The sequence below is a fragment of the Cricetulus griseus genome, chromosome 2 (genome assembly GCF_003668045.3).
Source record: "Cricetulus griseus strain 17A/GY chromosome 2, alternate assembly CriGri-PICRH-1.0, whole genome shotgun sequence".
Taxonomy (NCBI): Eukaryota; Metazoa; Chordata; class Mammalia; order Rodentia; family Cricetidae; genus Cricetulus; species Cricetulus griseus.
In genome coordinates, this window is record NC_048595.1 from 418,596,360 (window position 1) to 418,622,849 (window position 26,490).

General features: G+C 38.0%; 1 protein-coding gene across 8 annotated transcripts in view; it reads left to right on the forward strand.

The window, feature by feature from the left end:
- The window catches only part of Creb1 (cAMP responsive element binding protein 1), a 60,826-nt gene extending 35,202 nt beyond the window's left edge, over positions 1-25,624 (forward strand). For 5 of the 8 annotated variants that reach the window (XM_027397091.2, XM_027397094.2, XM_027397092.1 and 2 more), the window contains 3 exons: positions 4,539-4,721; positions 6,644-6,794; positions 19,787-25,624. In XM_027397091.2, coding sequence (XP_027252892.1) covers positions 4,539-4,721; positions 6,644-6,794; positions 19,787-19,931 — 479 coding nt within the window. In that variant the 3' untranslated portion in view covers positions 19,932-25,624. The remainder of the gene's footprint in view (positions 1-4,538; positions 4,722-6,643; positions 6,795-19,786) is intronic. The other 3 variants (XM_027397096.2, XM_027397097.2, XR_003481506.2) reach the window with 2 other exon arrangements.
- Positions 25,625-26,490: the final 866 nt, after the last annotated feature.

The window sequence follows — 26,490 nt, forward strand, 5'->3', positions numbered from 1 at the left end:
AGGACTAAATATCTAGATTTAGTTCTCATAATGTTAAGAGAAGATGTTTTCTTCAGATAAGGAAAACATGATGAAGACCAAAAATAGTTCCATTATTGTAACTTTTTATTTAATGCTGCTTCTTAAAAATAGCATTTCCAAATCTTTGAGCTTAGTGTTTCAGGTAGGAGTGCCATTGTGTTCAGTTATTATTCTTTTCCTAGAAAAGCTGAAAGCTGATGTAGTGAACTATGACAATATGCACATAAGATACTGTCACTTTTTTAGTTAAAAAAAAAAAAATCCTATGTGTGCCAGGTATTGTGTTGCATGGCTTTAATCCTAGCACTCAGGAGGCAGGGGCAGGTAGATCTCTATGAATTCAAGACAGCCTAGTCTACATCATTAGTTACAGATCAGCCAAGACTACATAGAGAGGCCCTGTTGGAAGGAAGCAAGCAAGCAGTGGAAAATACTATGTGTATTAATGTTTGCCTGCACGTATGTATGTACACCATGGTGCCTACAGAGTTCAGAAGGTGGGCTCAGAATCCCCTGGAATTAGATAAAGTTATGGGTGGTTATGAGTCACCATGTGATGCTGGGAACTGATCAATGTCCTTTGAAAGCACAGTAAGTGCTCCTAGCTGGTGAGCCATCTCTCTAGCCTTGCTGCGCTTTTCTGAAAGTAAAGACTTTTGAAAACCATTATAGTTTCCAATTCATATCTGTCTTACATTTAATTAATTTTGTCTTACTTCCTTTTTTGTTTATTTTTTTTCTTTTGGTCTTTTACCTGAATCCATTAGAAAGTACTTTTGAGTTGATAAAGGGCATTTGTGAAATGTGATTTTCTTCCCCCCCCCTCTATTCTTGCCTTCTTCCATTTATCTCTTACATGATTCCTACACAAATTACTAGCTTTTTAATTTCAGCATAATGTTAGTTTGCCTGCCTACAATTTGCATTCCAGCTACATTAAAAATAGCTTTTCCAACACCAAAACTTTTGATATTATTTATAAGGAAGGGCTTTTTTAAGATTCATTATTTTGGGGGGGTTGTGCGCCTGCATGAATTTATGTGCATCACATGAGTACTGATGCTCTGGGAAGCCTCTGGATCAGACCCTTTGGAACTAGAGTGACAGATGGTTGTGAGCCATCTAATATGGTTGGTAGGAACCAAACTCAGGTCCTCTACCAGAGGAGTAAGTACTCACTCTTAGCTACTAAGTCATCTGTGGTGTTTTTGATAACTATCTTACTGTCTATGATAACTGAGCTAAATAAGCTTAGAGGAATTTTTTTCCTTCTTAAATTCTTTGTTGGCAGCTGTAAAAGGGTATCCCCTTCCCTGTGTTTAGTTTAAGATTTCATATCCTGATAATTTTAGGTATTCAAGATGGTTCTTCTCTGACATTGTACAAGACTTCATTCTCCCCTAGCATGAACATACTGAGGGGTATAACACATTCCTTTCAGCAGTAGATTCACTTACTATAAAGGGTCTCGCGAATGGTTTTTAGAAGAACCATACAGAAACTAAAAGGAAGATGCAAAGTATAGGATTGCCTGCCATCCCCTTAGGTACTTTATTTTTCAAACTGCTCCAACAATATTGATAGCTTAAATACATTAGTACTTTGAGTTTTTTTCTTAAGCTTTATTCATTTTATCTACTATCATCTTTGTAAATGTATGTGTGCCTTTGATGAAACTGATTTAGCATTATGTTCTTGATTTTTTTTCCCTAAGAAACATCATAATGGATACTCACATATATAGCATACTACATACTTTATAACTTGTTTATTTTTAAACTTTTTAAAAAATTTTTATGTATATGAGTGTTGTACCTACATGTATGTCAACACCACATGTATGCAGTGTCTATGGAGGCCATGAGAGGGCATTGGATCTCCTGGAACTGTAGTTACAGTTTGTTGTTGGCTGTCATGTTGGTGCTGGCTTGACCTTTTGGAAGAGTAGTCAGTGCTCTTAACCTCTCAGCCATCTCTATAGCGCTGTATTTTTAACTTTAACATGATTATCAAAATTTAAGGGTTAGAGGTTTATAACATCTATGAACTGTAAACCTCTCTCATGCTTTCCCAGTAGGAAGAATTGTATATACCCCTCCTTTTTCATTCTAATTGTTATATAAACTGCCCAATATATGTACAGAATCTCAACTAATACAACTTAGTTGTATTTAGATTATATTAAATTGTAACATATTTCCTTAGTTTGTATTTCTTGGTAGTCATCAAGTACACCTAGAGATATAAGTTTCGATTGTCTTTCTATTCTTGTTTTAATGAATTTGGTTTCATTGAAACTATCTTACACTTTTAAAATAATCAAGTGTACAAATAAAACATTACAGTTAAAAAACATGTGTAAATTTTAGATGAAACATTTTCAAAGAATTATATATTTGTGTGTGACCTTATTTAATGTTTACAACCACTGCACATCTCTACGATCGGATGTTTTTAGATTTCCAAGTAAAGTAGCAGAATCAAATGATTGCTTATCGGACGAGAGTCTGTATCTTTTCATATGTAGTTTTTTCAATTCACTTTGAGTTCATTGCTCTGTAACCAGAGAGAGAGAGAGAGAGAGAGAGAGAGAGAGAGAGGAGAGAGAGAGAGAGAGAGAGAGAGAAATACATTTGAATTTGCAAGTTAACTCTATATGAGAAATGAAGATTTGATTCTGTTAACTTAAGATTCTTTTAAGTAAACCTTTTTTATGTGTATGGATGTTTTACCTGTGTGCCAGATGTGTATGTGCCTGTGGAGGCCAAAAGAGGATGTCCAGTCCCCTAGAACTGGTTGCAAATGGCTGAGAGCCTCCCTGTGGGCGCTAGGACTAGAATCCAGGTTCTCTGAAAGAACAGCCAGTGCTCTTAACTGCTGGGTTATCCCTTATTATCAAAATTAATTGTAGAATAATTCTTAGACATTCTTTTCACATTGAAGATAGTAAAATCTGGGATTGGCTAACGAAAGATTGTATAAGCTAGTGTGCTAATTTCCACAAGTTTTTCATCTTGCTAAAGTGATCAAATAATAACCATTAACTCATACATCTTGATAGAGCAGTGAAAAATCAGTTTTTTGTGTACACATCCCTCAGGATAATAGAGTTCCCCAGAGCTTACTGATAATGGGTCCCAAACTAACTCCCCCTCTGATCAATGGTACCATAGTTAAGTCAAAAACTTTGTTACCACATGTTTAAACCTTTCTTCTGTTGTAATTATAATCCATTATGGAGAACTGGAACATAACTCAGTTGATGGAGTGCATTCTTATCATGTGTGAGGTCCTGGATATGCACATGTGCAAGCACATTCATGGGCATGCACACGCACACGCTCACACACACATCACATATCCACACAATGAAGTTGTTCAGGTAATCTGTTTTGGAAAACTTGGTCCTTAGTAAGATTTGTCAGAGAAGGAGTCAACCATTTTTTTTTTTTTTCAGCTCTGGTTTCTAAAGGATTATGTCTTCCCAGTAATATAATAACTTAACTTTCCATTAGCTTTTTTTGTGTATCGTTGGATAAAGGTGATTTAGGGTTTTAAGAATGAAGTATCTATTTGGTATATATTCATTAGTTTCCATTTGCCAGATAGTGGCAAATGTGTTTATTCCTCAATCAAGGGAAGACCTTATATGAGGACTCAGAGATGGAGCTTAGAGTGGAGTGAGATATTTTATCTAAATGATGATCTTGTCCTTTTATGAATAGACACTCATAATAACTAAAGTCCAGAGTATTTCATTGCTTTCATTGGTAAAATTTTTGGTGGGGATGATGGATAGCATGTGGTAGAGGCTGAGTTCAAGGCCTTAAACATTAATGGCAATCTGTGTATTACTGGATTCTTTTTCTTTTTTAAAAAAATCATTTATTTAGTTTATTTTTATATGGGATCTTACTATTTTTCCCAAGCTGGTCTCAAAACTCATAGGCTCAAGTGAATTTTCTGCCTTAGCCCCTTGAGAAATATCATGCCATTCCCAGGGCTGTTTGAGTGTACTACCGACAGATTTTATAACTCACTCTAAGAGTTAGAAAGTATAATTCATTGACAAATGGCTCTATTAATTATATTTTAACAAGCATTTATTGAGTGCCTCTTATATTAGTTTCCTACTTACAAGAAATGCATTTATGATTAAGGCAACAGATATAAATAATAGATGAGGCAGTTAATGGTGCTGTAAAGTATCATTGTGAACGAGGGCCTCCTCAGTTTAAATAAGTTCAAAAAGAATTTGAGTTTTTCACTTAATTCTTAATATTATTACCACACATTATTTATTGTAGTACAGTTCCTAGAGTACACTTCTCATGACAATTGGATATGTTTTTCCTGAGTACACATTTACTTGAATATACTGAGTCTTTTTTAGTGATGTTACTGTCTATAATAATTTCTCCTACATTATGCTTTGCTAATTGCATGGGTTTAGTGTGTTTTAAAAGTCTTACATGGTATTAATTAAACTTGTAACAATAAAATTCATTGGGTTTTAGTTGCCATTACCCAGGGAGGAGCTATACAGCTGGCTAACAATGGTACCGATGGGGTACAGGGCCTTCAGACATTAACCATGACCAATGCAGCTGCCACTCAGCCGGGTACCACTATTCTACAGTATGCACAGACCACTGATGGACAGCAGATTCTAGTGCCCAGCAACCAAGTTGTTGTTCAAGGTAATGGAATTAAGAATTCATATATATGGTACATTCTTTTAAAAACCAATGTGTACACAGGAAAAGTAAGTATATTGCACTATTAAAGTAGTTTCTTCAGTGTAGATTTAGATATTAAAGATTTAGCTATGTATACAATTAATACATATATAAATATTTCTCATGAAATTTTCTATTTTTTCACTTAGACGAAAATGTCATGGCATAAAAACAACTATCTTTTAGCTTTAACGGGGTAATACCTATGTTTAATACCTTCAGTAGGCAGGGATAGAAGAAACATGATAAATCAGAAGAAAAACTAAGGAGATCACAGCTACGCTATATGGACTCAAGTTAACACCCACCTACTATGGGCCTCTTTTTTTCTCCCCATACCTCATGTGTGCCAACTTTTAGTTTTTAGTGGATTCTCTTCTCTGGGGTTTTGGTATTTTGTTTTGTTTTGTTTTTTAGTTTTATTTATTTATTTAAAAGGAACTTAGATTTTTTTTCTAAAGTTATCAATTTTGATTTCAGATAAAAACATTCCAAAGAACATATATCATTATGTAAATCTTGTGCTCTTTGGAGAGCAAAGTTTTCTTAAGTCCTCAAGGGATTAGAGGAGTTTGGAGAGTGTTAACTATTCTCCATTAATTCATTTGAACAGTTCATAGTTTATACCAGATTAAAAATTCATAGGCTGAGAAAATAACATTTGCTTCTAAAATATTTTTGTTAATAATAACGAATGTTGCCTGTGTTAATGAGAGTTATATCCCTTCACCATGGATAATTACTTTTTAATGGTACCAAAACACTAAGTAGAAAGCCTTTTATTTAATCAATCCCAAATATATTTATACAATATCCTGTTATTAAACCAATGATATTTGAAGAAATATTTTGCTTATTAATGGGAGTAAAACACCTTTTCACTTTACATGCAGGTACTCAAAAAATTGTAAAGCAGGATGTCAGTGAATTTGAATTCTCAACGTCAGTTTGAAGATGGTAACATGTTTAGTATATAAATATTTGTCACTCAAACAATACAATTGATACTTTAACTGATATGGATGATTTTATAAAGACCTTCAAAATCTCAACATAGTGTTAGGTCACTTATTAGGACAGTGTATCATTAAGCTGTTTTTAGAAGCAAATAATTGACAAATTGTGATTATGTTTCTTTTCACATATGGTAGATTGTATGGTTAGAAAATCTAAAGCCATTCGAGGTGATGAACACCTTAATCCCAGCCCTTGGGAGGCAAGGCAAAGGCAGGTGGATTTCTGAATTCTAGGCCAGCTTGGTCTATATAGTGAGTTCCAGGATAGCATAGTGAGACCCTGTCTCAGAAAACTAAAAAGGAAAAAAAAAAAAATCCAGCTTGAGGTTGTTTATTATCACTTACATTAAAATAATATGTTTACATATACCATGATTGGCACCCAGTAGTCCACTTTTTCATACTTTGAGTTTTGTTTGAATTAGAAATTCGTAATAGTTGACCATATGCTTATTTTCTCTTCCATTTTGCTATTTATGAAAAATCATGGTCGTTTTTATGTCGTGGCAAGAGTCTGCTTGAAATTTTTTAATATGAATTTATCCAAATCAAAGGAGGACACTGAGGACTATATCTAGGAAGATCATCTATGGTGGGCCTCACTTTCCTTTTAGACTTAAGGTTGGTAAGCATGTTAACCAGAATAGATCTCCATTCCAATGCAACATAAATGTAAGACCCAGCAGAGACACTAAGACATCCTTACCTGTACCTGCACTAATAGTACAGTAAATTGGCATCTTCTTTTTAGCCAGAATCATCTGTTCCATTTCCTTTCTAATCCAAGTATGTTTAGATTGATTGACACATAATTGAATTAAATTGTAGTGTTTCTGTATCTTATACCTCGTTCACTCTTTTTTGCAGCTGCCTCTGGCGATGTACAAACATACCAAATTCGTACAGCACCCACTAGCACCATCGCCCCTGGAGTTGTTATGGCATCCTCCCCAGCACTTCCTACGCAGCCTGCTGAAGAAGCAGCCCGGAAGAGAGAGGTTCGTCTAATGAAGAACAGGTATAGATATTCCAGATACTTACATGCTGTGGGTCAAGTATATCTATAAATTTTCCATGCGTGCCTTTACATTTAGTGGCTGTAGATTCTGTGCATTGATTTTTTTGTTTGTTTATTTGTTTCCTGGTAGAATTAATGGATATTGCTAAAGCTTTATTAAGCTGCATTAATGGAACTTTAATGGTCAGTCTTCAATCATAAAGTATTTTTTTCCACAAGAGATTTAATATATAGCTTTAATGAATTTGTACTTTTCCCAACCAATGGGGTAGGTTAATGAAATTTTTTTTCATAAATAACATTCATCAAAGTGTCATGTGTATTAACATTAGATCTAGTTTATTCACATTAAATTTATTTGTACTAAATGTATAGTAGCCATTTTTGTTTTAGTGAATGCTTTTGCATTTTTATTCACTTTAAAGATTTATTTATATATATTTTAGGCATATGTGTGAATGCGTACATGTAAGTATGAGCACCACATGCATACCTGGAGCCCACACAGGCCAAAAGAAAGGCATTAGATCTCTTGGAATTATAGTGACATGTAGTTGTCAGCTTCCTGATGTGGGTGCTTTGAACTGAACCTAGGTCCTTTGCAAGAATAGTTAAGTGCTCCTAGCTGCTAAGCTCTTTTCTCCAGCCCCTTGTTTTGTATTCTTGAGTCAGAGTAGCCTGGAACTCTTGATCCTCCTGCCTCAGTCTGCTGAGTTTACCAGCCTGTGCTACCATGCCAGGCTTTAGGGAGCATTCATTTTCTTTATTCAAAATAATAATTTAACATCCAAACACTCTTTTAAAATAAATTAATTCTAAAAATATTATGGTATTACTGACAAAGCCTTAATGTGCAGTTAATTTTAGTCTTCAGTAATTAAAGTGCTGATAGGAGAATCTATAAAACATACATAAGCCTTTCTTAGAAACTTATTAGCTTTCAGTGGTTTCAATATCTAAAATCAAAAGGAAATTATTAGTGTGGAAATGATTAAGAAAAAAACAAAGCAAATGATCCGGGGAAATGGCTCATTTGTTAAAACACTTGCCACACAAGCAAGAGCACTGGAGTTCAAATCCCCAGAACCCACCACATGAAATACTTGGTTGGGCCCTGTAATCCCAGTCTGATGGCAGAGATAGAGTTCCTGGGGCAAGCTGGTTAGGTAAATTGCCTGTTTCTGTAAGCTCTGTTTTTTTTTTTTTTTTTTTTTTTTTTTTAGGAAACCCTGTCACAGAAAGGGTAAGCTGGAAGTAGCATAAAGGAAGATAGTCTTCACTAACAAAAAAAAAAAAAAAAAAAAAATTTGAAAATTATGTGGCGGGGCAGGGCGGGTAGGGTGAAAACCACGAGTGTATAAAGATAGAAACAATTTGAAATTGGTGAAATTCTTATACTTACCCCAAGAGTTCATATACTATAATAAATTCACTGAAACAAGTTGAACTTAGAAGAACTCATTTCATTTCTGAACTTGAGTTTCTGCCTTTGAGTAAAATAAGGGCACTCCTTGCACCCAGAGTGTTGTTCTTGGGGTCAGGTAAGATTAGTCCCGTGAGCAGGCAGGAACTGTGGTGCTCCAAGGAAATGCTGTTCTTCCTTGAGCAGTTCTGTATTTCAGAGGGATAATCTCTTTGTTCCTAAAATAGTTGTAACTGTCACAGTCTTAGTAAATTATACCTAGCCCGGAGAAAGGGGAGAGCCATTCTGAGATATTAGGGGAAAGTTGGAAAGATGCCTAGTGCACAAACAGCTATAAAGTAGTTAAGTCATAACAGAAATGTAAATGCCTAACTTTTATTTAAATGTATTTGAAAATACGAATTAAATTACAAATTAATATGTGGAGTTTTAAAGTATTTGTTAAGAAATGGTTGACCTTTTCTAAAATAAGAAACTATTATGTTTAAGAAGTCTCAAGTAGACCTAATTATAAATTCTAAGGCTGCAGCACTTACTAAAGAAAACAATTCTAGGCTGGGTGTTGGTGGCGCATGCCTTTAATCCCAGCACTCAGGAGGCAGAGGCAGGCAGAGCTCTGTGAGTTCGAGGCCAGCCTGGTCTACAGAGTGAGTGCCAGGATAGACTCCAAAGCTACACAGAGAAACCCTGTCTCAAAAAACAAAAACAACAACAACAACAAAAACCAATTCTAAGTAGACACAGTAGTCAGAATTAGAAAGGACGTTAGATTATGTCCACATAATTTGGCTCTTGTTGAACAGAAATGAAAGGCTGTGGAACCATGTGCAGGAGGAAACAACACTGCAACTTCGTTCCTCCCCTCCCTTCTTTGCAGTACTAGGGACTGACCTTTGGGCCATTTTCGTGTTAGAAAAGCACTTTACCACTAATCTGTGTGTTGTGTTTTTAGCAGTAGTTATATCAAGCAAATAAAAGCAATGGCAGTAGCCTAAGTTGTTTTGAGAATCTTTGGGGTCTACCTGACCAGTAACTTATAGGGAAGTATTGTTATGATGAAGCGTGTGGGGGACCTTGGCACATTCCATGGCAGGGGAGGTTGACCTAAGGGAGGAACAAACATACCAGGCAGACAGAGATTAAGTGAGAAGTTTTATTGGGGTTGGGGGTAAAGAGACAGAGAAGACAGAAAAGAAGAGGAAGACAGGAAAAATCTTGTCTGTCCCAGGGGAATAGCAGGAAAGAGAGAGAGAGAGAGAGAGAGAGAGAGAGAGAGAGAGAGAGAGAGAGAGAGAGAGAGAGAGAGAGAGAGAGAGAGAGAGAGAATGGGTGTAGGTCTTTCTTTTAAAGGGGTCCTTTGCACCTGGGCTGACCAGGGTACTGTCTGAGTGCATTCTTCCAGGTATCTGACTGAGATTTTCATTTAATAAGCCGTGTCTTCTGGAAGCAGCATTGTCCACCCATGCATGCTATACTACTAAGTGTAAACATGGCAGTGACACTGCTTTTACAGCAGCAGTAACTTTTCACTGAATTGAATTCTCACAAGAGGGACTTCATGCCTGGTACTTTATATTGCTTTGAAAAACACCTGTGAAAAATCTAAGGGGGCTCTTATTTTGGTCCATGGATTCAGAAGTTTGAGTTCCCTGTCAGATCTACTGCTTTAAGCCTGAGATAGTACAGAGTATTATGCCAGTACAAACATGAAGCTGAGGCCGCTCACCTCATGGCAGATAGGAGTAATAGGAAGAGGTCATGTCCATGTTACATCTTTCAGAGGCATACCCAAAAACTCACTTCCTCCATTTATACCCAACTCTATACAATCCTGCCACCTCTCAATAGTCTATAGAGTTTGAGTCTATCAGTGAGTGAAAGCATTAAGTCTGAGTCCTTGTGTTCTAATCATCTCTGGATACATCCTCATACAAAGGTGAACATGGTTAAGATGTAGCAAGCCCTTCCCCCTTTCCCCACAGAATCAGCAGCAAGGTACAGTTGGCAATCCTTGTGTGTAAATAAATGTTATCTAACAGGCTGGTGTGGTGATGCATGCCTGTAATCACTGTATTTGAAGGCTGGAGGAGGAGGGGCAGGAGGTCTGGGCTATAAAGAGAGACCCTGTCTCAAATGAAAGTCTTCCCATGAGAAGGACCCTTTAGTAACCTTTCCTAGGCATCTCTCTCAAGCCAGACAATTTGAGAGTTAAGATTAAATGTGCTTCTTCTGGAATTAATTTTCTACACCGGGTTCCTTTTAATTAGTATTTACAGAGTGTGTCCTTGCCAGCCTTTTGATCCTCACATATCTTTGTCTTTTGAGGTAGGCACCTTCAAGAGAACATATAATTAAGATATTGCCTGGGGACTGGAGAGATGGCTTAGTGCTTAAGAGGATCTGGGTTCAGTTCCCAGCACCCACATGGCAGCTCACAACTGTCTGTGGCTTCAGTTCTAGGGGATCTGGCATCCTCACACAGACATACATTCAGGCAAAACACCAATGCACATAAAATAAAAATAAACTATCAAGAATGTATTATTTATCTGTTTGTTTTTAGGTTTAGATCGGGAATTCACAAACTGTGTCCTATGGATCAAACCTTGCTCAGAATCATTTTCACTTATATATGTCCATGCATGTGCTCATATGCCAGCAAACCCTAAAATGTTTGCTATCTGATGGTTTATAGAAAAATTTTGTCTTCTGGTTTTTCTATTTCTCCTTTTTTCTTTCTTTTTTTTTTGGGAGGGGGGTGATTTTTTGAGACAGAGTTTTCTCAGTGTAGCCTTGGCTGTCCGGAACTTACTTTGTAGACCAGGCTGGCCTCAAACTCAAAAGATCCTCCTGCCTCTGCCTCCCAAGTACTGGGATTAAAGGCCTGGCTTTAATTGATCCTTTTTAAAGATATCTGCATATTGTAGGTAATTTGTGTGTATGCTCGCCCACTTGCACAGGTCCTCCTTGAGTGTGTATAAAAATGAATGTGGAGGCTGGAGGATGACAACAGGTGTCTTCCTCCCTCATTCTTTACTGTACTTTGTAGACAGTTCTCTTATTGACCCACAACTCATTGATTGGATAGACTAGCTGGACAGTGAGCTTGGGAGATCTGCCTGTTTCCACCTCCCCAGGGTAGGGATCATAAATCCAGGTGTGCCCTCATCCCTTCTGTACATGGTTGTTAGAGATCCAAATTCAAATCCTCACCACTGCATGGCAGGTGTTTGACTGAGCCACCTCCTCATCCTTCCTTGACTGTCCAACCTTTTGACCTAACAACATAATATTGTAATGAATAGATGTGTTGGTCTATATTCATAACTACCCTGGGACACATGCAGCCTGTGGGTTGTAAGTTGGACACATCTGTTTTAGATGTGGTGGACTCCTGTAATCCCAGCACTCAGGTCAGAGGACTGAATTTTGAGGCCAACCTGGTCTACTTAGCAAGACTCTGGGGAGGAGGAGAAGCGTGCTGTCATGCACACAACTCACCACAGTTTCATGTTCCTCCCACCCAGCTGCATTCCTTCTCCAGGACTGTACTACGTAGAATTCTTTGGACTCTGTATTCTTTCCTTACTGCCTGAGGGGGTTCCTAGAGAAGAAAACATGTAATAACATGCAAATTCCTCCATTTATTATACTCTTCGGAAGTTAAAACTACCCTTCTCTGTAATATCACATATTTTAGGTGAAGTGATAAAATACATTTACTGTTACCCAGTTGCCTCTATCTCAAGTGAGGGTGTGATTTTTGTCTCCTCAAATTTTAGTAACCCTCTTTATGACAGGTAGAGTAGGAGTAACTTTATTCTTTCACTACATCCTGGGGCAAAAGCCAGAACCAGTATACACTTTTTTTGTTTGTTTGTTTGTTTGTTTGTTTGTTTGTTTGTTTGTGTATAGAGGCCAGAAAACAATCTCTGGTGGTGTTCTTAGGTATCATCCATATTTCTCCCATTGGCCTAGAGCTCAGCAAGCAAGCTTGACTGGCCTGCCAGCAAGCACTAGATGCCCACTGTCTCTGCTTCCCCAGTGCTGGGATTACAAACACAGGTCACCATGGGTGGTTTTTTTACCTGGCTCTGGAGTCTAACTTGTGTCTACATATTTGTAAGACACACCCTACCAACTGACCCATCTCCCCAGTTCCCAGTACACATAGTTTTTTAATTGAATAATTAATGCAGATTAAGATTAGAAAGACCTGGCCGGGCATTGTTGGTGCACGCCTTTAATCCCAGCGCTCGGGAGACAGAGGCAGGTGGATCCCTGTGAGTTCGAGGCCAGCCTGGTGTCCAGAGCAAGTGCCAGGATAGGCTCCAAAGCTACACAGAGAAACCCTGTCTTGAAAAAAGATTGGAAAGACCTGTACAAATTGTGTATTTTAGATGGATGTTATTTGTAGCACAGGTTGACCTGGTACACAGTAGTACATGACTCAGATTACTTCCTGCTTCAGCCTCATGTGTACTAGATTTTGTAGACATGTATCACCATGCCCAGTTAAAACTTGTATCAGTTTGTGGGCAAAAGAGAAAAGATGGGTAGTGTGGAAGGACTGAAGATGCTGAAAAGAGAGTCCAACAGAATACTAAATTGACCTCTTGTCTCATTCCCATTGTCAGCACCTTCGTACCTTCCTCTGGGTCCTAAAACACTCCACTTGCCTTCTTTATTGTATAGTGGTATGTTGAACTTTCTAAGTATTATTTCTGGAGAAAATTTCTTCAGTACTAGTATAATGTCCACATCTATCATAATACAATAGTACCACTTGAAATATCAAAAAATATTAACAGTGTTTTATGTGTTTTACATATTGGTTTATTTATTCCTTGTAAAACTTTTGTGGTACATAACATTTCATTTCTTTTTATACTCAGTAATAAGACTGAGTAATTTACCTCTTTCTTGCATAATTCATAAGGGGTATCTGCTTCCATTATAAATGATTGGCTATAAAATTCCTCAGTAAAATTGCTCTTTACTTTTTGTTTTGTTTTGTTTTTTTATTTTTTTTTCGAGACAGAGTTTCTCTATGTAGCTTTGGAGCCTGTCCTGGCACTTGCTCTGGACACCAGGCTGGCCTCGAACTCACAGGGATCCACCTGCCTCTGTCTCCCGAGCGCTGGGATTAAAGGCGTGCACCACCAATGCCCGGCCAGGTCTTTCCAATCTTAATCTGCATTAATTGCTCTTTACTTCTAACTGCTAGGATCATTGAACAATAGATGTAGTTTGTGAGTTTGTTTTGAAGCTTGCTAAAGAATAGATTTTTATTTTCTTAATCTGTTAAGATTTTTTCTAACCTTTTTTAAAGTACTGTAAAAATAATAGCAAATGTTAATATCGTGACTATTTTTAAATTTATAGTTAAATAATGCTGTGTATATTGTCATCATGGTTTAATAGATTTCCAGAACATTGTTATCTTGCAAAACACTCAGCCTGATGGCTCATGCCTTTAATCCCACCTATCCAGGTGGCTGAAGTAGAAGGTTTGCTCTGAGTTTGAAACCAACCCAGGCTACATAGTGAGTTCCAGGCTAGCCTGAGCAGTAGAGTCAGATTCGATCTCAAAACAAGACCCTAAAGCCCCCTATGTACTTAATCAGCTCACTACTAACCCCATCCCTATCCCTTGGCAGCCCCATTCAGTCCTATGAATTTTACTTTTGCTACCTCTTCGAAGTAGAACTGTACAGTTTTGTCTTTTATGACTACCTTATTTCAAATAGCAGTGTCCACATTATAGCATTTATCAAGATTTCCTTCATTTTAGGCCAAATAACATTTCGTTCACAATTGTACCACATTTTCTTCATCTGTCAAGGGACACTTCATTGCTTTTGCATATCTTGGATATTGTGAAGAGTGTTATAGAAACAGATATATAAAGATCTCAGATTCTTGTTAACCGAAGCAGTGTAGGTATGGGTTCCATCTTGTGGAATGACCCTTAAATCGACTCTGGTATTGGTTGGTTACTTCCTCAAACTTTGTGCCACCATTGTCCTATCGTATCTTGCATTCAGGATACCATTATAGTTCAAAAGGTTTGTGACAGCATTCATCTTAATGTTTCTCCTCTGGTAGCCTGCAGAGTATCTTCCTGTAAAAACAAACGAACACTGGAACATACACATGAAGGCACCAGCTCAACTTCAATTTGGTCAGAGTAGTCCAGCTGTTGGTTTCAGCAATAGATCACTACCATCAGTTTGTAGAGAGCAGGGGCAACACAGAGTTGTTTGTGGATTCCCTTGGGAACACTTTGGCCAACAACTCAGATGTAACCCAGTTCTAATATTGGAAGCTTCATTTGTTGACAATAGATTCCTGCTTAGGGCTCTGTCTACTTCATTATTTGGTGATTTTATGCAGATTGTCTTCATATGTATTTATTTTAGGAATCTTCTACTATATTAGGTTTCTGTACTACTCAAATAGCCTTTAATTTTAGGTGTCTCTCCCCATATTCCCTCCTTTGTCCTCTCCCGTCCCTCTCCCTACTTGATCCTCCTGTCCCAGCCACATCCACACGTTATACCTCCGTCCATCAAAAACTATTATGTTTTGCTTTCCATATGAGAACTGTCTGTCCACTGCCCAATCCCTCACTCCATACCTGACCTCTGTTATACAGATTGTAACTTGGTTTTACAGATTGTAACTTGGTTGTCATTGACTTACCAGCTAATATACATACATACATACATACATACATACATACATACATACATACATACATACATGCATGCTCTTGTGCGCGCGCATGCGTGCTCTCTCTCTCTCTCTCTCTCTCTCTCTCTCTCTCTCTCTCTCTCTCTCTCTCTCTCTCTCTCTCTCTCTCCATATTTGTATTTCTGGTTCTGGGATGCCACACTCAGGATAGTTTTTTTTTTTTTTTTAAGATCCATCCATTTACTTTTGAATTTCATGTCTTTTATTTAAAAGAGCTGAGTAATACTCCATTGTGCAAATGTACCACTTTTTTCTTCATCTATTCTTCTATTAAAAAACATCTAAGTTTTCAATTTCTATTACGAATAGAGCCTCAATGCACATGGTTGAGCAAGGGTCTCTGTGGTGGGATGAAGTGTCCTTTGGGTATATTCCTAGGAATGATATAGCTGGATCTTGAGACAGGTCTATTCCCATCCTACTGAGGAACCACCACACAGAGTTCCAGAGTGGCTGTATAAGTTTTCCACTCCCACCATCAATGGAGGACTGCTCCCCTTACTCCACATCCTCATCAGCATGTGCTGTCACTTGTTTTGTTGATCTTAGCCATTCTGACAGGTGTAAGAATCTCAAAGTAGTTTTGATACGCATTTCTCTGATGACTAAGTATGTTGAATGTTCCAATAGTGTTTCTTAGCCATTTGAGTTTGGGGTTTCCTCTTTTGAAAATTCTCTATTATATCTATATCCGTACCCCTCTCCTTTTTGGTTTTTCAAGATGGAGTTTCTCTGTTTATGCCTGGCTCACTGTGTAGACTAGGCTGGCCTCCAATTCAGAGATTCACCTGGCTCTGCCTCCCAAGTGCTGGGATTAAAGGTAGGCACCATCACCACCTGCCTCCACTTTTTTAAATTGTGTTATTAATTTTCTTGACACCTAGGTTTTTTTGGTTCTTCTATGTATTTTGGATATTATCCCATTATCGGATATATAGTTGGTAAAAATCTTTTCCCATTCCATAGGTTGCCACTTTGTCCAAATAGATAGTGTCCTTTGCCATGCACAATCTTTCAGCTTTATGAGGGTTCCTTTATTCATTGTTGATCTTAGTGCCTGTGCTAATGGTGTTCTGTTTAGAAAAGTCTTTTCTTGTTTCAATGATTTCAAGGCTATTCCCTACATTCTCTTCTATCAGGTTCAGTGTATCTGAGACCTTTGATCCATTTCGAGTTGAATTTTGTACAGAGTGATGAGTGTGGACCTATTTGGACTCTTCTATATACAGTCATTTAGCTTGACCACCATTTGTTAAAGACACTGACATTATTCCAATGTGTATTTCTGGCTTCTTTTTCAAAAATGGGGTGTCCATGGGTGCTTGGATTTATGTCTGGGTCTTTAATTCAATTTTATTGACCAATGTGTCTGTTCTTGTGCCACTACCATGCTGTTTCTATTCCTATAGCTTTTAGTACAAGATGAGGTCAAGGATAGTGATACCTCATGCAAGTCTTTTATTATTCAGGATTGTTTTAGGTAGCCTGTTTTGTTTTGGGGCATGTGTCTGTGTCTGTGTGTGTGTATCTGTGTGTCTCTCTGTGTGTGTCTGTTTCCTTATGAAGCTGAAAACAGTCCTTTCAAGATCTGTGCAGAATTGGAATTTTGGAATTTTGATAGTGATTGCATTGAATCTCTAGATTGCTTTTAGTAGGATGGCCATTTATACTATGTTAATCCTCCTGATCCATGAGCATGGGAGATATTTCCATCTTCTGATACCTTCTTCAATTTCTTTCTTCAGTGTCTTAAAGTTTTTAATCACACAAGTCTTTCATTTAATTGGGTAGAGTTACACCAAGATATTTTTATGTTATTTGAGGCTATTGTGCTTTTTCAGTCCGTTTGTCATATGTATAGGAGAATTACTGATTTTCATGAGTTAACTTTATATCCAGCAACTTTGCTGAAAGTGTTTCTCAGACATAGGGATTTCCTGGTAGAATTTTCTGAGTGACTTATGTATACTATCATCATCTGTGAGTAAAGATACTTTGACGTCTTCCTTTCCAATTTGTATGCCCTTGATCTCCTTCAGTTGTCTTACTGCTCTAGCCAAGACTTCAAGTACTATAGTGGATAGGTATAGAAAGAGTGAACAACCTTGTCTTGTTCCTGATTTTAGTGGAATTGCTTTGACTTTCTCTCCATTTAAATTGTTGTTGACCATGGGCTTCTTGTATAATGCCTTTATTATATAGAAATATGTCCCTTGTATCCCTGTTCTCTCTAGGACTTTGATCATGAAGGGGCTTTGGATTTTGTCAAAAGCCTTTTCTGCATCTAATGAGATAGTCACATGGTTTTTGTCTTTCCATTAATTTATTTGATGGATTTCATTTATTGATTTACATATGTTGAACCATCCCTGCATCAGTGGGATAAAACATACTTGATCATGGCAGATGATTTGTTCTTGGATTCACTTGCAAGTATTTTATTGAGAATTTGTGCATCTATCTTCATGATGGTAAATAGGTCTGTAATTCTATTTCTTTATTGGGTCTTTATGTGGTTTGTATATCAGGGTACTCTGTGGCCTTGTAAAGCAAGTTTGACAATGTTCCCTTTTTCTGTTTTGTGGAATAATTTGAGGGATGTTGGCATTGACTCTTCTTTGAAAATCTGATAGAATTCTATGGTAAAACCATCTGGTTCTTGGCTTTTTTGGGGTGGGGTGGGAGGCAGTCAGTGACTGTTTCTATTTCACTAGGATTTATGGGTCCATTGAAATTGCTTATCTGATCTTGGTTTAACCTTAATAAATGGTACCCATACAGAAAATTATCCATTTCTTTTAGGTTTTTCCAATTTGGCAGAATAACGGTTTTTCATGTCCTAAACCAGAAGTAAAATAAAAACCTTTAGCTGGGCAGTGGTGATGAATGCCTTTAATCCCAGCCCTTAGGAAGCAGAGGCAGGTAGATCTTTGAGTTTGAGGCCATCCTGGTCTACAGCGCAAGTTCCAGGACAGCCAGGGCTACCCAGAGAAACCCTTTCTTTCTACTGTTTGTGTTATCACAGATATCTTTAAGGGATTTATTCATTTTTCTTTAAGGACCTCTGTCATACTGATAAAGTCTATGGGTCTTTGTCTTGTTTTGAGCTATGTTGCAGTACTCAGGGCCTGCTGTGGTGGGGTTGCTGGGCTGTAGTAGAGACATTGTCCTGGCTATTGCTGTTTATATGCTGATATCTTGCCACCGCTTTGAGAAGAATGTAATTCTGGTCTTGTCTTTGTCGGGGGGGTGTTTTATTCCTTGGTTTCTGTTGCCCTCTCGTTCTTTTGGAGAATGTGGTTGCCATGTGTTGCCTCGTAGGAAATTTTCATGGGATTCTGATAGATGTGGCCACTGGAGGTTCTGGGTGAAATGTGTGTGTAGGTATTGGGGTCTGACACTTAGGAATGGAGATGGTCTAGGATGAGTCTAGGGGTAAGGTGCACAGAAAGGAGGAAAGCAGGATGTTCCACCAGGATCTGCTTAGTCCCCTGGGAATGAGGCCAGAGTGTGAGGAGAGGCTACCAGAGGTAGTCGGTTACATAGCTGTGGATGATACTGAGGGACTGAACTTGGAGGAATGGAGGAAGAGATAAAGAGATGGGAGCAGGATGAGGGGGCACAGTGACCTCAGCAGGTGATCTGCTGCAAAGCTATGGATGACACTGGGGGATTTGGAGGAGATGAGAGATGGGTAAAGATGTGTAGTTAGCCTGCCAGTCTCCCTGGTCAAAGTGGCCTGTGGATTCCCGGGGAGTGCCTGCTGGAGATGGGGTCTGGGATATAGCAATGAGTTGGGGTACGGAAGCTAGGAGGGGCGATCTGTGTGATCCAGTGGAGCAGGGATGTAGGTGGAGTTTTACCATCCCAGGAGCTGCTTCCAAATTACCACAGAGTCTTGTAAATGTGTGGCCAATAGCTCAGGCTTATTACTAACTAGCTCCTAGATTTTAAATTAGCCCATATTCCTTATTTGCCACATAGCGATACCTCTATTAGCATGGCACATTCATCTTGATTGTCTGAGTCTACTGGCTCATTCTGTTTCTCCCCCTCACCCCCCCCTTCCTTCGTTTGGTCACCTTGCCTATACTTGTTGCCCCAGCTGCCAGCCAATCAACTTTTATGAGCCAATGAGAATAATACATATTTATAGTGTGTGGGGACCCCCAGCAAGTATTCCACTGCAGAGCTGGGGATGAGACTGGGGGATTGAATTTGGCGGAGCAGAGAGGGGCAGATATGTGTTAGCCTACATGTGACCTGCCAACCTTCATTTTTAAGACAAGAGTCTTAAATCTGCAGGTCAATGATTTACTAGGCTTTATGGCCAGTTCACTCCATGGAGTCTTCGGTCTTCTATCCCACCTCACTGTTGGCTTTTAACAGGGTGCTAGGGATATGAATCCAGTCCTGGTGCTAGTAGTGCATCGGACACTTTGCCTACTAAGCTATTTCCCCAGCTCCCAAAAGCATCTATTAAGTAGTTGAAAGAATTTTTTTTATGTTTGGGGTGTGTGTGTGTGTGTGTGTGTGTGTGTGTGTGTGTGTGTGTGTGTGTGTGTGTGTAAGCACATCTGTAAAGAAAAAGAAGTAGGTTCTCACCTTCTACCATGTGAGATCCAGGGTGAAACTCAGGTTGGCAATAAGGGCCATTCCATACATGCCATCTCACCAGGCAACCTCAACATTATTTATTGTCTGTGCAATGCCGACCATTTGTTCATTTCAGCTGTTTTCTCTAGAAAACATGGTATTCTAAAACTACTGGAATGGAATTCGTGAAATGATTGTTGTGTGCTTTCTTTTTTAGGGAAGCAGCAAGAGAATGTCGTAGAAAGAAGAAAGAATATGTGAAATGTTTAGAGAACAGAGTGGCAGTGCTTGAAAACCAAAACAAGACATTGATTGAGGAGCTAAAAGCACTTAAGGACCTTTACTGCCACAAATCAGATTAATTCGGGATTTAATTTTCACCTGTTATGGTGGAAAACGGACTGGATTGGCCACAACCAGAAAGACAAAATAAACATTTATTTTCTAAACATTTCTTTTTTTCTATGCGCAAAACTGCCTGAAAGCAACTACAGAATTTCATTCATTTCTGCTTTTGCATTAAACTGTGAATGTTCCAACACCTGCTTCCACTTCTCCCCTCAAGAAATGTGCAGCACCAGGAATCATGAAGAGACTTCTGCTCTCCATCTCCCACCCTCCTCAAGAAGTAATCATTTGTTTATTTGTAAATTGTTGGGGGAAATGAAATCTTGGCTTGTTTTGTTTTGTTTGTTTTGTTTTGTTTCTTTCTAATGATTTCAAGGTTTGTGCTGAGCTCCATGATTGCCTTACTCAGCCTCTCGAGCTGAAGTAATGTGTGGGCGCGTGAGGAAAGTAAGTAAGGTGCAATGAAGAAGTGTTGATTGCCAAATTGATGTTTCTATAGTTTCATTGTGAATTATGTAAAACTAACTGTTCAAAGACATGCCCTCTAAAAAAGGATCTTAGTTCAGTGTTGAAGAGTAGACTTTCTATGTATGTTCTTTTCTTCAGTACTAACTAAAAGTTGTCCTTGGTTCTGAGAAGCATTCTGTATTAGCCTCAGCTCTTCTGTAGGGCAGTTGTTACTTCTGAATTCAGTTCTGTGTATTCAGCAATTTGAATACATTCAAAGAAGTAACCAACTGAAAGCAAGCATGGTATTTGAGTTTTAGTTAAGTTAAAATTCAAGTACAAAGCTTATTTGGTTAGTACTAATTCTTAATGAGCAGATGCTGGCCAGGAAGCCAACTCCTTGAGTTATATTACAAGGTTTTAATAAATAAAAGCTTTTGCCCTTGCTTTCAAAATCCTTATATTGTCACTCATTTTAAAAGGCTGTTTCTACTTCACTGTTGCATTTATGTTGTGCCACCAACAGGAGAGCTTTCGAGATGTCCAAGCTGATTGCTTTAAAGAAGTTCTAAATTTACAGCCATTTCTGTATTCCAGTAGTTTCTCAGAAAGTCTCTTAGAATTTTTTTAAATGAAAGAAGTTACAAGGATGTGATTCTGAAATGTGTTATTAAATGCACACAAGAAAAGCAGTTTCTTTGGACATTGGAGTGTCTGCTGTGGTACAACAACTGGCAAAACACTCTTTTCCTCCCATAAAAGGTGGTACTTCTTTAGCTATCCAGTAGCTATTCTGTTGCTCCTAAAGTCGCTCTCTACTTAAATCCTGACTCAGTGTCTACATTTATGTGTGATGGTAAGACTTAGTAATAACTCATCTTATACACTAAGTCTGATAAAGTCTAAAAGTTACTCTTTCAAAGACAAGTATGAGGAAGGTGGAGGCTGTCATATTAGATTACTTCATGTTTGAGAAAGAACTTGAACTCAGAAGGTGATTTTATACTTGCTCATGGGATATTAAGAAAGCTGGTTTTAATGCCAGCATATACATATGAGCGTTAGATGTTTGGCCCATTTCTAAAGATAAGTCTTTAGGTTACTATCTGTAAATGTTATATCTTGTTTGTAACAAACCATTGTCTTTTTTCAAGGATGAACAGTTTGTGAAGGAGCATCATTCTAAGACTTGAGTGATGTAATCCTTATGTTTGGACAGTTCACCAGATTCTCAAGAAGGCTTTCAAACGACTGTAAAGGTTGATGTTTGTCCTGCTGAGCTTACTGGGAAAGAGATAGCATAAAAACTGTGTACCAGCATGTAGATGTATCATTTGTTAAACAGAGATGAAGCAAAACCACAATCTGTTGACGAACTGGAATTACTTCACTTGAAGTCAAAATGTCAGATTGAGCCTTTTAAAAGTCACAAGTGGAAAGTTGCCTAGCGTGTAGAAGTTGTTATCTCTAGGTGTCTGTCTTCAAAAGTTGAGGCTTTCTCCATACTTAGGAAATTGGTGGTCTCCTTAGTCCTTTGCAAGCAGCAGTCTCAGACACACTTACTAGCTGGATGAGTTTGAGTCCAGAGGCCTGGGCCCTTGTGCCTGGAGCACAGCTGCACTGGTTTGAAGCTGGCTACTTAATAAGGTGAGAAGGAAATATGTGGTGTTGCTAAATCTGCCTTGAAGATTCAGTTTATACAGAAAGAAATCAAGCCTCTTTAATGCAAGCTGTTTTTTAAATATAAGAATTAGAAAAAAAAAAAACTTTGTTTTTGAGCTACTTGGAGAATCTTTATTAAGAAAATGACATAATTTTTTAAAAACACTTATATCCAAGATTGTATGTGGCCACATTAACGGTGATGTTTTTCTCTTGATATTGGCCAAAAGGGAATGAAAATGTTGTCATAGGAATCTGTACATATGCTACTGATTTGCCTAGAAAATAGCAAGTTTGGTATTGCTCACTTTGCATATATAGGGCCATGTGGCACTCTTATCTATAGGACAGATTAACTCTAATAAAGATGAAATGGGGAGGGGTTTATTTTTGATATATTACTCTTCTGAGTTTTCAAGCTTTGATAGTGTTTAACTGAAAAGTGGTTTAGAAAGGGCTAGATCCAATATGTTCATATTAAAAAGTTGGTATGAGACACAATTTAAGTTCTTTCTTTATCAAAAGCAAGTACCATATTAGCAACCATCATATTGTCATAGGTGCTGTGCTTGTTTAGATGTCATAGAATGGGTGGGGAAGTGGCATTTTGTAATATATGTGTACATATATACATACATACAGTATATCATCTAAACGCTCTGAGAGAGCTGTTAAGTCAGGAATGCTGAGTATTATAGCGTATTGAGGTCAGAGGAAATCCCACACTTGTGCACAGTCTCCGCATCTCTTCTACTGGTTTCAGTGACTGTATTACTCCAGCACTCAGAACTGGTTTTTATCCTTTATTTTTCATCCAGTTTTTTATTAGTTTTCTTTGGCTTGATGCTTTTGGGTATGTTACCAGTCACTTGAAAACTCCTAGCCCCCACAGCTTCTTTGTCTTTGTTTTTCCTGCTTTGTTTCTGGCAGCTATAAAATTGCTAAGAACAGTTTGACAATAGCTTTTTTTTTTTTTTTTTTTTGAGAATCATATTGGGCAAAGACTTCTGGTGTTTCATTTGAACAGGGATTTTTGTCAGGAAATGTGTTTTGATTGCAGGTCAGCAAGCAGTGCTAGTGTCCAAAGCACAAAGCCAGTCAGGCAGGCTGTCCATCACAAGTCATCTGGCTGAAGTTTGTCTGTCTCTCAGGACTCCTCCCTGCTGTTTCCCACCATTGAAGGTGACATGGAATCATACAAAGATTGGGGCTTAGAAACAGAGTTATATAACCTGGGTGCTTTTAATTACTTGGAGTGACTTAAATCTAAATGTCTTCTTTACTGTTTAAGAGGCTTTCATTCTCTGCCGACTCCAGTGAGCTAGTGACACGTTCGTTTCTCTACCAATAGCTGCTTCATCTTCAGTTCTTCCAGAGGCTTGGTTTTGCCTTTGTAACACTGAAAACTGGTGGCATATCATTCTCCGGGGCCCAATACAAAGGTTGTATATTTACGTGGGGTTGTAGTTACATTAATTCTTTGTAAATGTTCGGTGTAACTTGCACTTTTTTTTAATGACCCAGTTTGGGTATCAGCAACTTGGGAAATTCCCTCATCAGTTAGTTAGTTCCCCACTGACTTATGTCTTCCTCCTCTCTCCAAATCATGACTTCCTAATGGAAGCTTTTCACGGATTACAATATCATAGCTAATCTAAAGCATGTTATAAAAGCTCAATATCTGGGAATTAAATTTGACTAGTCCAATTAAATAAAAAGTGAGCTGAGACTTTTTCATCATGAGTAAATATTGAAAGAAAAAATAAATACCTGTAACTTTAAATTTCATCCTCACCCCAACATTAATTCTATGTAGAATATGCCAAAATTTCTTCCAGAATAGTGCAAGCTTTGTTAAAGCAGCTCATTTATTGTCATCACAGGAGACTATGTAAAAATCATTGTTACTAAATTATTTTCATTTTAAATTTGACTTTGTTAACTTCAAAGAAATGCTGCCTAAACTTGACAGATGAGGGGGAAGTAAAGGATGCTTTGTTAGGCCTGTATAGGTAAATCACCATAGAATAAACTTGTTCACAGAGTTGTACAAAGCACAACTAGAATTTCTGTTGGGTGGCTCATGTGTGTCTTGATTACTTTCAATGTTAATAATGTTGACTTTTAAGTTAACCGTCACTGTTATGTCCTAGGAACTGGTTTCCTTGACTTTCTAGAATCAATGGCCAAGAGAGGCATATAATCCTTGAGGGGTTGAACATATCATGAAGTTGAGTCAGTATGGAAGAATTTCAAACAAATCAAACAGGGTGCTGCGGTTCCGGCTGACTCATCTGCTCATGGTATGCTTCCTCATGAGTGAATGTAGTTTTTAAGCCTTTGTATGTGTCCTCAGGGGCAGACAAACTTTAACAAGGACCAGAAACATTTGAATGGAGGAATTATATTTCAGGTGTTTTAGCTTGAAATTTATTTTTTAAAAAAAGAAAAATTAAAAAAATAACTAAGAGAGCAAAGTTTGGGAAGCAAGTTGGCAGTATAAGAACAAGCAGAGGATTAGCAAATGCTGGCCAGTCCTCTTTGTGGTACTTGTGGGGGCAGGTCCAGCTGGGTAAGTGTTAAATGATTAGCAGCAAGTACAGGGTGATGAATAATCTTTAGGAGGTATGTAAGAAAGGTCACACGGTAGGAAACTCCTGCTTCCCAGGCATGATTCACTACTTGCCCATAGAAGAACAGCATTTCTAAGCTGACATGAGAGTCCATCTGAGATGTGGAAAGAAAAAACAGTAGGGAAGAAAGATCTCTGCAGATCGTGATCTATGTTGGCCACATGAAATGATTTATTATATTTGGGAGGTTTTATTTTCTTATGTTTTTTAAAATTGAATTGGTAAATGCTTTATAGACGTATTTTTACCCAGGTGCCACTTCAATGTGTATGTAATAAAATTATTTATATTAAAAGTGGGAAATCTGTCAACATTTTTCTGTGCGTGTAGATTTATTAGGATGGAGATGTGTGTTAGTTAGCAGTTTTTTTTGTGTGTGTGTATAAAGCTGTCTTCAGCTCATCTGTGCACATCGGTTATAATGCCCCCAGCAGAAGGGATCATTTCCAACCTAGATATGTCACTTGAAACTTTTGAAAATAAATAAATAAATAAATAACCAGGGAAGTCCTTGGACAGTGTTTGGCTTTTTGGGTTTTCCTTGAGTACTGGAGTAGAGAATTCCTCCCCTAGAACTGTCAGCACAAAACAGGGTATCCGCTTTTAACTCTGATGTTTCTATTGGAGTTGAGTACTAATAACTATGAGGGAAATACATTTCTAATAAAATTCCCTACAATCTAGAAACATCCCTGTTTAAATTTTTTTACCTAAATCTTTTTGTGCTTTACATGTAAAGAATAAAAGTACCAAGATACCATGCATTTTATTAACACTATGTACATACTGGCTGCTTTGTGTTCAGAATGGTAGCAGTTGCTTTGTATATTAAAGTGATCCTTGTGAATTTGTGAAATATTGTCATAAAGTGCTTTTCTTACTGTAATCTTTGTGGTATCAACTGTCATAATGCCCTTTTTACACAGACATTTATGTGCAGACACATAAACATGCTTTTAAAACTCTGTAAAGTCTCTTTTTTGGGCTGGGATATCTCCCCTTTCTCTGTCTTTCCCTCTCCCTTCTCCCTCCCCCCCTCCCTTCTCCCTCTCTCCTCCCTCCCTCCCTCCCTTCCTCCCTCCCTCTCTCTCCTCTTGCCCCCACCACCTAGTAGATGTTTGCCCTCATTTTCTTGAATTTGAGTTTACTAATTTTGTCAACTGAGCAAAGATTACATTGAATATATCACAAGCTGTGATGCTTAGCAACAGACAATTGTAATTCACAACACATCTAAAGTCAATTTTACTAAACTTGTTTTTAGCTTTTTTTTTTTTTTCAGTAATGTTGAGCAGTGACCTAAAGATCTGCAAGTGTTGCTGTCCTGTTGAGTAGCTAATGAAGGCATGTACAGCAGCTTACAGTTAGGAAATGTGTGTATTAAAGAACAATAACAACTTCTCAGATCACCTTTATTCTGAATTAGTGATTGTGTCAATTGCAGTGGGAGACAGGTACAGTAGTATGCTTTTATAATCCCAGACTAGGGAAACATAGGAGGCAGAAACAAAGGCTAGTTTGGGCTATCTCTGGTGAGGTCCTATGGGGAAGTAGGGAAGGGTATGGTTACCATTGCCAAAGAACAAAGACTAAAAGTAAAAGGTTCCTGTAATATTCTGAGGTAAGTTCTGGAACTTTAGTTCTAAGCTGTAATATTTCCTGGTCATCAAATGCAGGCTTGAAGCTTGAGTCACTTGGATTCATGTTTCTCCCTTCTACAAAACAACCAAACTTACTGAATTACTGAGACTTCAAGAGTGTAAAGATGGAACATGGCATGGTGGTGCACACCTGTAATCGCAGCACTTGGGAAGCAGAGGCAGGCCTCATC